This window comes from Seriola lalandi, unplaced genomic scaffold (assembly GCF_002814215.2).
Source record: "Seriola lalandi dorsalis isolate HSWRI2012SDOR001 ecotype SW California unplaced genomic scaffold, Sedor1 jcf7180002054736, whole genome shotgun sequence".
NCBI lineage: Eukaryota > Metazoa > Chordata > Actinopteri > Carangiformes > Carangidae > Seriola > Seriola lalandi.
The window spans coordinates 2,178,063-2,195,312 of record NW_019525289.1 but is presented as its reverse complement, the minus strand read 5'-3'; the positions used below and the strand labels follow the sequence as shown (position 1 = coordinate 2,195,312).

At 40.2% G+C, this 17,250-nt stretch overlaps 1 protein-coding gene across 1 annotated transcript in view; it reads left to right on the top strand.

Moving 5' to 3' along the window:
- st6galnac3 (ST6 (alpha-N-acetyl-neuraminyl-2,3-beta-galactosyl-1,3)-N-acetylgalactosaminide alpha-2,6-sialyltransferase 3) overlaps nucleotides 1-17,250 on the top strand; it is a 79,870-nt gene continuing 62,620 nt past the window's right edge. Inside the window, exon 1 of the mRNA XM_023424423.2 lies at nucleotides 1-209. Coding sequence (XP_023280191.1) covers nucleotides 192-209 — 18 coding nt within the window. The 5' untranslated portion in view covers nucleotides 1-191. The remainder of the gene's footprint in view (nucleotides 210-17,250) is intronic.

Genomic DNA, 17,250 nt, shown 5'->3' with positions numbered 1-17,250 from the left:
ACCCAGAGAGAGGAGACGAATAACGGTACACTCCAATATTTATGGAGCCGATCCCCGCATTTAACCACACCGCGTCTGCGTCTCCTCCTGTGATGCATACATGAATAAATGCGTTTGGAAACGGACGCGGTCATCGGCGTTTTGGGGCTGACGAAAACAAGCGGTCCACCATTGTTTGCGTAGAAATAAGAATGGCCTGGATGTGGAAGGTAAGTGGGGGTTTCTCTCACACATACATCAGTCAAAAAAAAAAAAAAAAAAAAAGGGGGAAAAGGGGGGAAAAAGCACACAGGCAGCTGACGTGGTCGCCTTTTAAGTCTATCCATTTTAACAGATGTGAGGTGAAATGTGAGCAGGGAGCTGCTGTGGTGGTGATGCTCCGTGGAGGTACTGAACCCTCCCCTGGTTTCTGGACGTTCGCCTGGTTTTGGGCTCTGAATTTGTGATTCTGGTTCGTGCACATGACAGGAAACACAGAGGAAACCGGGCCCTCGTGCTTGTGTGGCGCATTCAGTGTGTGTTTGTGTTTATTGCTCTTAGAGAAAGCAGGCATATGCAGGCCAGCCAGCCAACATCCCCCCTGACACGTTCAGGTGTTCACATGATGTGAGGAGTTGACAACACAGACACCTTAAAGAAGTGTGTGAACAGATGAGGAGAAAGTTGACAAGAACGTCCTCACTGACTCCCACTCTGTTCCTCTTTTTCTATTTTCACTTCAGTTAATTTCACAAATTCACACATTTACAGATGTTGACATCAACAACGCTGCCAGATGTTAAGGTGTAGTTTTTCATATGTGACACAGAACAATCCACTTAGGATTAGTCAGGGCTGCAACAAATGATTACCGTCTTTAAATTGTCCACAAAGACACAATTGTCCCTCCCTAGAGTTCCCTAGACCTGAATATGACATCTTCAGGTAGTTTATCGTGTCTGACCAACAACCTAAATCTCAAAGATATTTCATTTGTTTTTCTCCATAAAATGTCAGAGAATAGTGAAAAATGTCCATCAGAGCTTCCTGGAGTTAAAGTTGACATCTTCAGTTAGTTTGTCATGTCTGCCCCAGCCATCTCAGACCTGAATATATTCAGCTAACAATGATGTAACTCAGAGAAGTTGCCACCAGGGATTGGCTGGCATTTATTCTTTAAAAATGACTTAAAATTTATTTCTTAGTTAATCATTTTGTATATGTAATGACAGAAAATGATGAAATATGTCAATTGCAGTTTCTCAGAGTTCAAAGTAATGTCTTAAAAAATTGCCTGTGTTGCTGAACCAACAGTCCCAAAGCCAAAGATGGAGGATGTGATAGAAAACAGAGACAAGCAGCAAATCCTCATATTTGAGAAGTTGAACTTGGCAAATGTTCGGTATTATTGGATGAAAAATGACTCGAACAAGTAATTGTTTCAGCTATAATCATTTCTGCTTTGTCCGACTGTCATTCTAAAACCCGAAAATATTCAATTGACAATGATATAAAAGAGAGAAGCAAATCGTCACACTGGAGAAGCTGGAACCAGAGAACATTTGATTTCTTGTCTTGAGAAGTGAACTATCATACTTGTTGATAAACACAGAATGTTTTTTGTCAAACCAGCAGTCTAAAACTCTGAGATATTCAGTTTACAACCAGGTAATGGATGTAAAACGTTGTTTGCGTCACAGAAATGGCTTTGTGTTTGTAAGAAGCTGTTGTTGATATCTGTGAATGTGTGTCACTATTGTGTCTTTTAGCAGGAGCAGCATTTGCTATTCAAAACACTCAAACCGTGTCACTTGACACCCCCACCCCCCAACCTCACACACACACACACACACACACACACACACACACACACACACACACACACACACACACACACACACATATTCGTGAATACAGCTACAGTTATTTGCATGGGAAATTTTTGCAGTTCATTTCAGCAGTCCAGTCTCTTGAGTTTGTTATCTGAAGCTGAAATGAAGCTTTGTGTATAGAAAGGTGTACAGTACTGAATGTTGGCTCTGGATGTGAATGATTCTGATGATTCTCACTCTTGCTTATTTTTTGGATCAGATGTTTGCTGATTAATATGATGATTTTGTGAATTCACACAGTATTTTACTCAGGCAAAGTTCTCCTGCTTTACATTCTTTAATGTAAGAAATTGAAAAAGTTTAATCTAAGCTTTGGTACAGGGGCTGCAACTAACAATTATTTTCATAATTTATTCATCTGCTGATTATTTTCTCAACTAGTTAGTTAATCTCTTGGTCTATAAGTTTAAAAAAAAAAAATGTCCCAAAGCCTGATGTGTCATCATCAGTGTCATTTTTTTTTTTGTCTGACCAACAGTCACAAATCCCAGGGATATTTAGTTTACAATCAGTTAAGATTAGGAACTAGGAAACGTCTGGCATTTTTGCTTGAAAAATGACTGAAAAGATCACTTTGCTGTAGATTAACTAATCAATTAATCGATTAATCGTTTTAGCTTTAATTGGTAGGTAGTTGTATTGGCGCAGGTGCTGAAAAATGTGATACCCAGCCCTAATCATAATATGGCAACTGCATGACACATGAAACATACAAAAAATGTTCAAAGCAATGAGCTGTGTCCCACTTGTGCTTCTCCAAACTTTCTGTGTGAGTAAGAGAAAACTTCACCTTGCCTGTAATCATACGTACGGACAAAAAGTTGTTGAACAACAGCATGATAAGGTCATATTATCCCAGTATGACTCTGCTGAAACTTGATAAATGCTGTTATTGAATTATCACCCATCCCTAATCCATAGCAAAGTGATACTGATCTCACTGTGCTGTGGTGGTAACTGCTGTTTTCATACTGTAAAAAGTTATTTTCCTCTGTATCCGTCCTGCTGGTGTAGAGTCAGACAGTTCGTCACAGCTAATATACAGCCCTAGTCTGGTTTTGTCAGACTTCAGACTTGTTTTATCCGTATTTCATTGTGCCAAAGTTGAGTTTTTATTTATTAAAAGGCACTTTGGTTCCTGTCAGTCCTCAAACATGCACAGGAATAAAAAAGAGTGTCAGACAGAAAGCAATCCTTCAACAACATGTCACTTTGCAAACTTTATAGTCACATTTGACTCGTTTAGGCTGTTTTTGTTATCTGAGGCAGCCGTTAGTTTCAAGCTAGATTTGACACGACTATGTCATTTTATATATATAAATATATATATAAACATAAAATATAGGAAAAGTGGATCAAAGTAAATGAGCTGTAACTTTAAATTAAATGACACCAGTATTCTTGTTTCCTTGTTAGTTGTGTTGGAAAGTGGTTATTAGGTAGCCCACATAAAGACTCGGATGGCCATAATACAAATCTTCATTAAGCTACTGCCTGAAATATTGACAAGCCAGAACAAACCTGTCATCCTCTAGTAATTCACTTCACTTTAGCTCTACTATATAGTCAACTAGTCGGCTACTTCCATGTCCTGGGATAATAGACATTCCAACATATGGACTTTGCTGTCATATGTTTTTATATCGTATGTCGTGTCTTGTTTTATGTTTGCGACATATAAATTGAGCCGTCCAGGATATTTTTCTGCTTATTAAACGACCTTCAGACAACAGTGATTTACGTTTATTGCATGTCACACTGTGTGAAATGTGGCTGATAAAGTCTTATCAGTTTAAGGCATGTGTTGATTGAACTATGGTTAATTATAGCACTATGATGTACGTCGCTTGTGTCATCCATCTTATCCTTTAAAGAAGCTGGTTCTGTTTGTGAGACTTTGTTAAAGTCACATGAATGTTTTTTTTTCCTTTTGCCTCCAACATCTTGGTGTGTGTGTATATGTGTGTTTATGTGTGTTTTTATTCCCAAGTTTCATTGAAAAATAGCCAGTAATACATGTTGCTGGTGAATTCTGCGTCGTTTCATGTTGTATTCTGATTGGTTGTAGCAGCGGTCACGCTGTGAGAACTTGTTCCTAAATTTCTGACACACTCTGAATTTTGCCACAGGCTGTCTTTGGCTGCCAAAATCAGCCCTCAGTGGACGTGTCTGACAGTGTGATGCAGGACCACTGCTTTTCATTGACAACCGCAGATTTCACACTATTTTTCTCAAAAAATAAAGTAAAGTTGTCTGTAGACAAAGCATGGTGGGAGAGCACTCGTGATTTGGTGATTTGGTTGGTGTCTTTATTGTTCTGTTCAACATTTCAGTTTTCCATGATGCCTTTTGGATCCTTGGGCTCTTTGCTGTTTTTCCATAGGGCCTCAATCACACAGGTTTTCTGAGGCCTAAAGCGATATCAGTATTTTAGAGTTTGAAAAAATGACAAATGATATTATTATTATTTTTAACATTAATGCATAACATAAATGAACTTTTCTGATAAGGGCACTTTAAAGCACAATCGTGAACAAGAAATGTTCTGAAAGGCACATTTTATGGTGGAAAAATTGACTAACCATGTAATCACAACACTGTTTCTAAGGCCCTGTCCACATGGTCATTTTGAAAACGCTGCTGTTTCTATATGCGTTTGGTCTTTCCTCCACATGCAAACTCCATTTCAGGTCACTGAAAACAGACCTGTTGCAAAACTCCGGCCACTCTGTTGTTTTCAGCGTTGTCATGTAGACGGGGAAAACAGAGTTCTTGGCTCGTAAACTTGCCTGTAACATCATTGTCATGTTGTAACCAGAGCCGGTGATACCTTTTTACCTTATTGTTTTCAGGTTGTCCGTTCATCTGTTCTATTCTCGTGGACACAATTTCTCAGTAACGCCTTCACAGAACGTCTTCAAATTTGGCACAAACATTCACTAGGGCTCAAGAACGAACTGATTGTATTTTGGGCATCAGAGGGCAAAGGTCAAAGTCACAGTGACTAACTCAAGACTTCACACAGCAATTATGACTAAATTTCACACAAATGGTTCATATTTTATATGATTCTGGAGAAACAGGGATGTGACCTGAAACTAGTCTGAGTGGCGGAGGCAGACAACCGTGTGGTGATAATTCTAGTTTTTCGAGCTTCTGATTGGCCGACATAGCTTGACGATAGGGTGATATCGCTGCCTGTCGATTTGACATGCTCTCGACAGCTTGTTTTGCATTTTCATGTGGACGGACATTTTTTTCAAGATCGGAAGAAGGAAACCCCTGTTTTAATAAATACACCTGGACATGTGGACTATAGGCCTAAATAACCTAAAACAGTACTGCATTTTCTGGTTTTTTATCAGCTGTTGTATGTTATAATTAAATATGGAGGATATTAACTCTTCTCTTTATCCCCCAAACATCAAGGCACCATTTATCATTTGCCACTTTGTTAGTCTACTGTTATTCTAATTTTATTAAGAGTGAGTAAACAAAAAGTGTTGAACCACAGCAAAAAACTCAAACAATATGCTGTATGAATGCTGTATATACAGTACGTAGTATTTCAAAACCCCTTGTGAATAATTTGCTGAAACTTCAAAGTTCATCTCCGGCATCAAGAAGGCATTAACAAGGTTTTACCCGTCTGCTCTGGTTAAATCTCAATTTCTGTCAACAAATTGAGCAGTTTGTCACTTGTATGAACTCACCCACCTGCCCGAGTATGGTTCATGACACCGAGAGTAGCTTTACTCGCACTCTGCTACAGAGTTCACGTTTTTAATTGGTGAGAGAGGCCAGCAGAGAGAGAGGTCTGACGTGCAGGGTCCCTCTGTTTGTTAGCCTGTGTTTTAATTGGAGTGAATTCATGCGCGAAGAACTGTGCTTGAGCTGGGAAAGGCAAAGCAGCCGCTGCCGTCTCCCATCGTGACAGCTCAGGAAGAGCTCCCCATCACTCCTCATCAAAAGATGGTGATGCTGGGTTCATACAGGTTCACATGAGTAGAAACCACACAAACACAGATTTCTAATGAATTAATGAATGCTCACACAAACACACAGTTGTTTGTGTGTGTATTTCTGTCTAACAGCGATGGGGAATGTGGTGAGTCTCCCAGTCCTCATGAGTTCAGGGATGAATGGCACTTCTCTCAGTCTCTCTTGTCCCATGTGATTGTGTTTCAGCAGAAGGCAGGCTGATAAAAAGTACCCTGCCACAGTTTTCGAGAAAGCACAGGGCACTGACAGGATGTTGAATGAGGCTGAGCCCCTGGTTTATATTCAAAGTGTTATCAAATCCGTTCTCAGATTTCCCTTTGTGCCTTTGGCTCCTTTTATCTGTTTCCCTGAGTGTGAAGTTTACATGAGAAATTTGGGAATCCATTGTTTTGTATTTTCATGTCGGCAGCGCGGGGTCCTAAAGGGAGAATTTAAATTCATTTTTAATCCTACAGTATATAGACCAGCTACCAATAGTTTAATAGATTCCTTCATACAATAATGATCACTTTAAATCATGCTGTAAGTCACTTTATAGCAGAAGTTTCGTTTTACTCATAAATATGCAAAATCTAAATTAATGCATGATAAAAACAAAACAAACAAAAAAACAGAATTCAGTGTACAACAAGAAACCAAAAAAACTATTGCAAAAAGTCAAACAGACACATGAAAATTTGTTTTTGACTCATGCACTTCTTTCGTCAAAATTGTAAAAGGAAGAAATGTAAGTTACAGAGATCCAAAGTGAAATGTGAACCTCTGTTCCTGAACACTTCATTCAAATCCACTTGACATTTATAGCTACGCAAATCACTAAAAACTCAGGCTTGGAACAGAGCCGTTCTCAACAGTATGTTCATTGCTTTCAAAAGTATCTAATCTAATTCATGTAGACAGGTTTATTAAATATTTCTGTTTTTTTAGCTCCAATAAACGCCGTTTGCCGTAAGACCTAGACCTTTTGCGGGTTTAATGCCGTGTTCACGTCGTGTGGGAGGGAAACTAACGAAGGGAAAGATTCCCATGTTTAAGACTTGAAGCGGGTTCATGCCATCAGACAACTCATGATGGCAGCTGTCAGTCTGCATGTCTTTGTGCTTTTCACACATTTGTGGAGATGTCTTAATCAATAAAAGCCAACAAAACAAAAAGACACTAACATAAGCTACATTTCTTTAAAGAACATTCTACTTAGCAAGAACATCATTTGCTCAGTCGATAACTCCAGTATGACATGAACGCAGCGCAAACGTGACGGCTCAACAAAAGAGGCCAGTCCCTAGAATATGGAAAGTAAATTAAATTAAACATTTTTTTTTAATTCATTTCCATTCATTTTGTATTAACCAGCTTGCGGCACAACATTATTGGCCATTGCTTTGCACCATGTGAGATTTCAGGACTTGGTCATCAAGTAGTGTTTTTATTTACCTAACCCTAACCGATTAAACAGGTTGGTCATTTGGTGGCAGTGGAAGCTACTTGTTGAACACAACATTTGATCTTTTTAGCAAACAGTTGCTCCTTTACACGCCAGGCAGTTATGAAGACACATTAACATTTATTTGGAGTTGTGTTTATGGCCACCTGTTGAATACAAGTCCAATATTTGCTCTCTTTTAGCTTGTTCTTTAGTCTTTACCAGCTCCAGAAAGAAAATATCTGTCTCTTATGGTCCACCATGTTCACCGGCTGGTCTCTATCTGTGCCTGTCTGCTGTTTGGTGCTGAGCAGGTAGTGTACAGTGGATATTTATGGCTTTTTTCTTTTTGTTGTTGTTGTTGTTGAAAACAGCTGCGTGCTGTGGTTGAAAACGATGCTGTGAGAGCGCTGAGAGTGAACCAAGACAGGACCGCTAAACACAGAGGTGAAACTCACTTGCTCCCCGTAAAGCTGAAGCAAGCAAGTGATTCAGATGATACACTATTACACTACACGCTATTTCAGGCTATTTAAATGATATGACTGCAGGGCCATCAGTGGGGGGGAAACCATGCATAAACAGTTTCCATAAATATGTCCAAAAAATGTTTTTATAATGTTTTGAAAAATGGAGAAATATGCACAGTAGCTGTAGTAATATCATCCCAACACACAAAGTGAGAAGAATTCAAATCTCAGCTTGACTTTAACCGAATCCGCTCCCTGACTGAATCGCCTAAAAGGAAGTCTTTGTCTTTTGCTCTGCTGTTGCCATCAATTCTTTAAAGCCTTTCTGAGCCAACAGGGTACCATTTAAGCGTGCGGCTGCTTTATTATGGTAATGTAACCTACATCTGTTGTGCACACGCATACACACGCTGCTGCAGAAGCTTGTGCTAGGGATTCGCGTATTCACGGTGGTAACCAAGGGTGATAACCTCCCTCCAGATCTGGCATTAATCCAGGCTGCAGCAGATGTAGTAGTAACTGGGCCAGCGGGCTGACCCTCCGCTCACACAGGGAATCTTATCAACATCTGGGACTTACAGCTTTTCTTGATCTCACCGCGTGTTGTTCATGTTGTTCAGGTGGTCACTAATCCCCGGTGGTTTAATCATGTGCCAATTCGGACTGCTTGAACTCCGCTGACGGTGCTGGTCTTTTTCTTGGCAGTTTTTGTCTGTTCCCTCTTCACCCCGATTTGAACAAAAACACAAAGAGAAAACAGCCAGAGTTTAATGAAAGAGGTGATATGGCAGCCTACAAATTAAGTTCCACTCTGTAATTGCAGTCACGGTCAGCAGCATATAATTACATGTCACTCGCATAGAATCTCTGGGCCATTGCTCCTTTTATTACTGTACTTGCATTCATAAAAGGAGCTTTCTGAAGCTGTGACGTCAAGTTTGAGGTTTCATACTTTGACCGCTCTAAAACAAGAGGATGGAGCCAATAATGATGTAGAAAAACGAGTTATTAATCTGCCATCGTTTCTTCTAGACATCAGGAGAAAGTGCAAACTTGTTGTAATCAGTACAGTAGAGCATTTAACTGCATTTTCATTAAAGTGAAAATTGCTTTAGCCCTGACTGACTTAAACGAAATATCATCTTTCAGAAGAGTGAAATTGCAGCTTTTACTTGAGTTAAGAGTTCAGCTCTAGAGGGGAAACCAGTGCCTCCATGTGATGTGTATGTGTGAACTTTGCTACCAAATGATGTGAATTTTTTTACTTTTAATGTTTAGAGTCCTCAGTATTCTTTCTTCCGTGAGAGTAGACATTGTAATCACAAAGATTAGAGAAATAATAGCCTATTTTCACATTTAATAAATGAGCAGAAGCTGCTCTTAAATTATCTTGTTACGTCCTGCCGGGTCCAAACAATTGAAAACTCCACTTTCGGCAGCGGCTGAACCTCCACTGAGTGAAAGTATTGTAAGAGATTTGGCTCTGGCCTCCATCACCCGTTGTTTCGTGTGAAAAGCACAGATAGAAATGGTGCAGTGCAGTTCTTCTTCTTTGATACTTTATTAATTTGCAGTTTTCTGGCTTCACTGAGAGAAGGGAAACTTTAATCACAGGGATCAGACAAATGATCAGGGGGGCATTTTTCAGATTTCATAACTCATCTCAAGCTGCTTCTAAATTATCTTCTGACTCCCTCAGGGATCCAAACATTTAAAAACTCCACTTGCAGAAGAGAGAGACTATAAATCTTAAGTGAAAGTTTTTTTTTTTTTTTTTTTTTTTTTTTTACAGATTTGGCTTTTGACTCCTGATACGAACTAAATGCTTCTACTTGACTTATTGTATCGGGTGAAAAGTTGAACTGGCACCAAATTATATGATTTTTTTTTTTTTTTTGTTCTTTCTACTCCATTAATGTTTGAATTAACTGAATTGATTATTGAGTGATATGATCATTATTTTCGTTTGTTTAGTCTGCAAGAAAAACAGTGACAAATTGTGAATGCCATTTTTTCAGAGCCCATGCTTATGTCCTCAGCTTTCTTGTTTTATGACCGATAGTCCTAAAGATATTCAATGAATGTCATATATGACAAAGAAAAGCACATTTAGGAAACTGAAAGCAGAGACTAGTGGCTATTTTTGCTTGAAATGACTGAAATGATGTTTATCCAAACAGCTGTGTCTATAAAAAGTCTAACAATAGTTTATAATGTCCATCACAATGTCGTACAGCGGGTGGTGGTGTGTTCAAAATGTCTCATTTCACATTTTTACAACCTTAATCCAAAGATAATCAATTTACTGTCACGTACAAGACAAAGAGAAGCAGCACATTCTCACGTTTTCAGAAACTGGAACAAAGTAACGTTCAGAATATTTTTTGTTGAAAAAATGACTTAAATGCTTAATTGATTATGAAAACAGTTGAAGATTAATTTTCTTGACTCAGTGATTCATTTCAGCTCTTGCTTGGAGCCTCCTGTGTTCTTTCTTTACTGAGAAAAGACATTTTAATCATCAAGATCAGAAAAATGATATTTTTTTTATCAGCAGTGCAGTTTTTTCAGTTTTCATTAATCTTCTCAAGCTGCTCCTAAATTATCTTCCAACTCTCTCGGGGGTCCAAACAGCTAGAAACACTGTTTAATTTCCTTTCAGCAGCACTTTCCCTCCAGTTCTCGTATTAATCTAGTGTTAGTGTTTGTCTTGTTGGTTTTAGGAAGGATGATTGTCAGATTATCTGTCGGCCACAGTGTTTGTTTTGAGCTACACCTGTGTGATCCGTCTGCAGCGCGCACACCTTCAGCAGCCTCTGGACAGCCGGTTCCTCGGGGATTAAAGGGTCAAACACCATTTCAGGATTAAGACTGGCCTCTTAACACCTGACTCTCCGCTAAGATGTGAACTCCTACTCGTAGATTAAGACTGACCGAGCGCCTTCACAGCAATCTGCGGGACCGAGCTGCCAAGACGGCAGATCGTATGTGGTCAGATGGCATCATCCGGCCCTGAAGGATCCCTGGATGAAATCTGGAGTTTGGGGTTAAAATATGATCCAAGAGGCGACTCGCCAACTTACTGCAGAGAGGAAATGACAAATACCGGATGGACTTCACACTGTGTACGTATGAAGGACATGGTGACCAATGGTTGCCCAGTCTGTGTGAGTGATGATGTCATCTGATGGCTGTGTTGAAACGCTTGTTAGTGCTGACATATGCGTATTTGCATTACAATAGAATAGGCAATTGAAATTAGTTCCAGTGTGGCAAGAGAACTGATTGAACAAGGTTGTTTTTGTCAGGTTTTGTGGTGCATTATAAAAAACATTACAGCTGCAACTTATGATTTTGTTCAGTCGATGCATCTCATGATCGTATTGTTGACTAAGAAAACTTAAAAAGCAAAACATAATTTTCTTGAAAATGATGAAAAACACTCATAACATTTTGTAGAATGTCTTGTTTTGTCCAAGCATCATTCTCAGGCAACGACGCAAAGAATCACATAATCCTATTTTTTTCATCATCTGGGCCTTTAATCGATTGTAACGAGCATTTTTCACTGCTTTCTAATATTTTATCAACCAAAAACATTATGGTCGATTAACTGAGAAAGCGATCTACAGATAAATCATAGATTGTTGCAGCGCTAATCAAAATTGCTGTTGATTCATTTTCTGTCATTGTACTAATTAGTTAATTTACCCCTTCGCCGCTAGTCCGTTTATGGGGGAAAAGAATATTCCACATAGGCAAGGAAAACTGATTTTATGGTAATATTAATGCAATATTAAAACGTTAACATGACTACCATGTTTGAATCTAATTAGGACACTTGGCATGAAATGTGGAAAAATTGGAATCTTGTTTTCTGATCAGTCTTTTCCTTCCCTGGCGCACTCAGCTCTCTACATCACACAGTTCTGGGCAAATTTGATCAACTTTCAGTGGCATTTATGTTCTCAGTTTGTGTTCATTTCCTAACATGAAGTAGTTACTGAGTCATACAACTCCCAGCCAGTTGGATACATTTGAGCACATTTCACCATTGCTGGATTACATTTGGCAAGGTCCCCCCCCTCCCCTCCCCTCCCGCACATTGTACACTTGGCAAGGCCTGAGAGGTTGTTGTACTGCTGGCAAGGCCTTGCTGCTCATTGGCACAGGGGTGCTGCAAAGCCCCAGAAGAGACAGAGCAGCAGAGGCCATGTTTGATAAGGAGTTGTGCTCTCCATAGACTTGGATGTGGCTTAGAAATGCTGTCCAAACGACAAAAAGAAGAAGTCATACAGAATGAAAAGGGGCAGCAGGAGGTGTCAGAGTGAGTGGGATGACTGTGTGTAAACTTAAAGCAACGGTTCAAGTGTTTGCCTTGCGAAAGTGTCCTTAAGCAAAATACCGAAACCCATTTGGCTGCAGTGGTGCTTGTGTGTCCCTGACCCAGTCCTTTTAGCGTCTTCTGGACAGGGGGAGGTAAAAACCTTTCTTTGGAATATCAACTTGCTGTCATATTTTTTTTATAAAATCCTGCAGGAGACAGTCTCAGATCACAACTCACATCCCTGTTGTTGCTCACAAATGAAGAATCCAAACCAGCAGAGCTCTATTTGATCCAGGCAGGATGCATCGGAAGTGCAGAATACCCTTGATCTCACGGCCATGCCACTCTAATCCTATATGTATTTTCTCAACAGCTTTTCCAGACATGAGGTGGCAAGATGAAGCTTGGTTGTTACTCTGGGTAACAGCTGATTTTGTGCCGCTCGCCTTGAGCTCTCTGCGCTCCGCCCTTGAACCGAGCCTCTGAGCAAGCAGAAAATCCCTGTAATTGCATTAGTGTTGTTCAATTGCAAACCCCCGTGCCACACCCGGTCCCTCCAGACCGGCTTTTTAGCTTAATTTACTGCCTTGACATGTTAGGATTTATTTTCATCCTGTTGCAAAATTGCGGATGACATATACAGCATCAGATATCCTTGATGGATATCCCAGCTTTGATTCACTCTCCTCTTCTCTCTCTCATTGAAGTGTCAGGTTGTGCTATAAAGTCAGTGATGTGCTCAGTGGGAGCCAGGTCTGGTCATAGTATAGGCCCCTTCCTGAGGGCTCTTGACCAAGCCAGCTAATAAAAGGTTTCAGTGCCAGTGTTATTATCCCCGGTGGAAGCCCGGCACTGCTCTGGGCGCCAGCACTGGGAGGCTGATTACCTCCGTGAACTGAAGAGGTTGACAGACACAAATAGAGCCTGGTGGTTAAGTGAGGGTATTAAATAAAGTGCAGTCAATTTTTTTCATGAAATATAATCCCCTGTCTGCTTTTGTCCTCGCCTCCGCCCTGGAACTTTCTTTTGTTGTGGTCATTATGAAAAAAGGAAATGGACAGCGGTTCAAAATGTCACCGTGTACTCTGGGTAATGTCGTATCTGCTCAGTGAGCTTGCTGTTGCTTTGCGAGGAAGCCGCACTGCTGTTCTTCCAGTCACGCTGTTGTGTTTGAGGTTTCGCGGTTGGTTTTGTGATGGTTTTTGTGCGTCCATATTTGTATTTTGGCTTCTTATTGATCTCCCTGATAACTGCAGTTTTTGTTTTTGTTGTTGACTCTGACACCGCTGCCTCCTCCCGGACCCTAACCCACACACACACACACATTAAATGCCACATTTCCCATCCTTCACATTTGCCAACAGTGCAGCTACACACAGAGGCTTTGACAGAGCGGACTCTGCGAACATGATTGTTCACCTGCGCGCGCCACATAGCGAGGCTTTTTGGTGGCCTTCGATTCACCTGGCTGGTTTGTTTATCATGTGTTTCGTAAGGCTGTTGTTCAAGCTCTTGGAAAACCTTCACAATCTAAGAGGATTAATGAAAAACAAAGAGCTGTGCTGGCAAATCATCAGAATTTTTTTTCTGATTGGAAATCTGAGAGAATTTTCTGCAGCTTGGAACAAAAAGGATTCAGTTGAGTCAGACTTTTTCTCCACCAGTTAAAAAAAAAAAAACTCCAGAAAATAAATCTGGAATGAGACATGACAAATATGTCTTAAATGCAACAAATCCGTTATCCGATCCAACATATCCCGTTTGTTCCGCAGCTCAGGAAGATAAGAGCCGTCTTTTCTTATGCTTGGCTCTCATTGTCATGTAACCTCATCCTGACAGACATTATAATCAGGAAAGATGTTTGGCTCATGTCCTGGGATTCATCATTAATCATTAGGGAAGGGGCATGTCAGCTTGAAAATGGACTGACACAATTGAAAGGGAATTCCTCCAAGAGTTTTTTTTTTTTTCCTGAGGCAGAGGTGGCAACATCCTGATCATGCTCAAGCAAATACTTTTCATAAGCGACATATTTTACGAGTTCTTTAATGAAGTATTTTAACGACTGTTGGATTGGCATGAGATTTTATGGCGACATTCATGGTTCCCAGAGGAGGAATCCTAATGACTCTGGTCATCCTCTGACTTTTCCTCTAGAGACGCAACAAGCTCGACCTTCGCGGTTTTGAGTGAAATGTCTCGACAGCTATTAAATAGATAACCAAACAGTTTGGGACACACATTGATATTCTCCTCAGAATGAATTGAAATCAGTTTGTTGATCCTCTGACTTTTCCTCTCGCGCCGCTGCAGATTTTTTGATTTGCTGAAGTACAGCCTCAGAGAGCGGCTGGCATGGCTGTAGACTCCCGTGACCTGGGTATTCCTCTAGCTTTTTAACGATCGACAAATCGATTAATTGACTAATCATTTCAGCTCTAGTGAGAGTGAGCACTTTGAGCTTGAGCCATTTGTCTTTTTTTTTTCTTTCTTTCTTCTGCTTCTTCCTGTTTTATCTCTTCTGCTGGATAAAAAGACCGAGTGGTGTTGTCGCTGTAAAACCATCTCTTAAAAGTTACATTAGTTGCAGGAGACGAGACACAAATCATCTTGCCAGTTAGAACAATGCGCTCGTAACCTCAAGGTACGGTATCTAAGTCATCATCCCTCTGAGGGCTGAGCTCCAAACAGGACAGATTCCTTTTATTGCTCAGTCACTTGGAAATTCAGTCTACATATTGCTTTCTGTCTCTGGCAGCCTTGAGGAGAAGTTTCCTTGTCAGGCACATTTCTTCAGCAAATAACACCTTCAGGAAAATCTCTGCAGTGGCCGGACGCCTGTCTAGTCAAGTGGAGAAGGCAATCGGCGACGCTGTTTGTTTCCCCCTGACTTGCAGATGATGCTGTTGATGCTGCATCTCTCTGTCTGTCTAATCCTTTCAGATTCTGTAGTTTGTACTGGTGATATATATACTCAGATTTCTCTGTGTGAGCACTCATGCTGTGTGTCATCACTATCAATGAGATGGGGTTCTATTATGGAGTTATGGAGGGATATCACTGAGTTTCAGGGGAAATATCAGTTGTTAAATGTCAGTAATCCTGCACTGGCATTTGGCAAATTGAAATGGATTTTCTGTGGTCGATGTTTTTCTCAACAGCGAGATTCCCGCCTGCCTTTCGCCCTTCAAACACAAGTAGACAGGGAGAATAATTGCTATTCTACTGTGAAGTACTTCATAGAAATACAAAACTGGATGTGTGGATCTGCAGCATCTGCTCTTTACTGGGTGCGCTGTCTACTTTAAGTTGTGATTTTGCACTTAAGTTTCTCTTGCAAACTGGCTGTCTGCTGCCCTGATTTGTGGCTTAAAGTTAGGGCACCTGTGGTGGATGGAGAGCAGCTGATTTATTACTATATGGTGGCGTTGTCCTTGGCCAGCAGTGCGGGCTCCTCTGCCTGTTGGCCATCTGCGACTGTAAGAGGCAGCGCTTACTGCACTCAGATATTACAGTATGATAAAGCTAAAACTGCTCTTGTCCGAAGTGAGCAGCAGAAGTCATTTTCTGTGATCGGCTGAATGCCGCGAGACATTCTGGCTCCATGTCCCCTCTAAATATAACCCTTGACAATAGAAGCATGGATTTTATAGAACAGGGAACATTTGCTTTTTGCCACATTTAGGCTCCATTTGGCCGTAAAATACAAGTGAGTGGAGCAGGTGGTCTGAAAAATTGAGCCCCTGCATCTTCATAGCCAGGCTGTCGCTGTCTTCACACCGCGCTTCTGATTTACACTTTATTACCCGGAGCCAAGTTCAACAAACACACTTTTAACAGCTGAACAGCGCTAAAAAGAAATACAAGTAATGAAACAAAATGAAAATATAACATGCAAAGATAGTAATAGTGAAAAATAGTGATAAAAAGAGAAAAAAACTATAACTGAGAGGTTGTATAATGGCCATTAAAAATAAAAATAGACAAAGTTACATATGAAAATTTATATGAGCTTTTACATTGCTACAAATGCTGAGTTTGAATTTAAATGTTCAAATTGTGGTGGAGCTCCCCCTGAAACGCCCTGAAATAACAAAGTGAGGGTCTCAAAATCCTTACCCTGAATTTGGTCAAGATGTATTGTGCAACATTGTCAGAAAACAACTAGTTATAGTTGTTCCGCCCACATTTGAATGCAGAGTTAAAATCCAGTCGACGATTTGTTGATAATTTGACAAGACTAGGTCGAAGCCTGGTATATGGCTGTAACGCGTGGTCGCGTATTTAAGGTTTGTCAGTGAAGTTGCTGGATTTGTCACTATAGGCGCTTTTTAAAAAAAAAAAAAAAAAAAAGCTACAAAGTTGTCAACACTGCTGTTTGCGCTAATTCATGGAGCAACGGCCAATAGGCAAACTCCAATTCAGTCACGTGGCATTCAGCTGACCAATGGTGGAATTATGATCAGTCAGTCAGTCAGTCAGTCAGTCAGGGACATTCGCGATTATAGGGCTGGCCACACTCAGACAGTCTCTTCAGTGGTAGACATTCATATAATTGAGTCAACACAGACTTTAACCTTTACACTTCAGATTTCTCAAAGTAAAGTTTTCAAAGTACTTTTTTTGTCCAAGTTGAAATGAAATGTTTGGCAATTTACTTGAAACGTGACTTTCAACAATTAACTGATTATTTCTCTGGCTGATTAAATATTTGTTTAATCAACTAATCATTTCAGCTCCAGTTTGTTTTAGTCATGTCGGTGATGACTGTGGGAGTGTTTTAACCAGTGGTGGAAGAAGTATTCAGATCTTTAACTTAAGTAGGAATATTGCAGTGTAGAGTTAAAGTCCTGCTTCAAAATTTTGGTACAAACGTGTTAACATCCAAATAAACTTGAAATACCCAAAGCAAAATAAGTTGTTGTGCAGAATTATATCTCATTTTAGAATAATATATAAGTACAATTACTCATGTAGAGTACAAGTACCTTGAAACTACTTCTGTAGAGTACTTCAGTACTTTGTCACTGTACTTTCCACCAGTGGTTTTGTGGGTTACATTGTGTGCGTTATTCACCTTATCAAATGAAACGCAGAGCTTCGCCCTGGGAGAAACAGTTGTTTCAAGTGCTGTGAGGAAGAAATTGAGAGCAATGT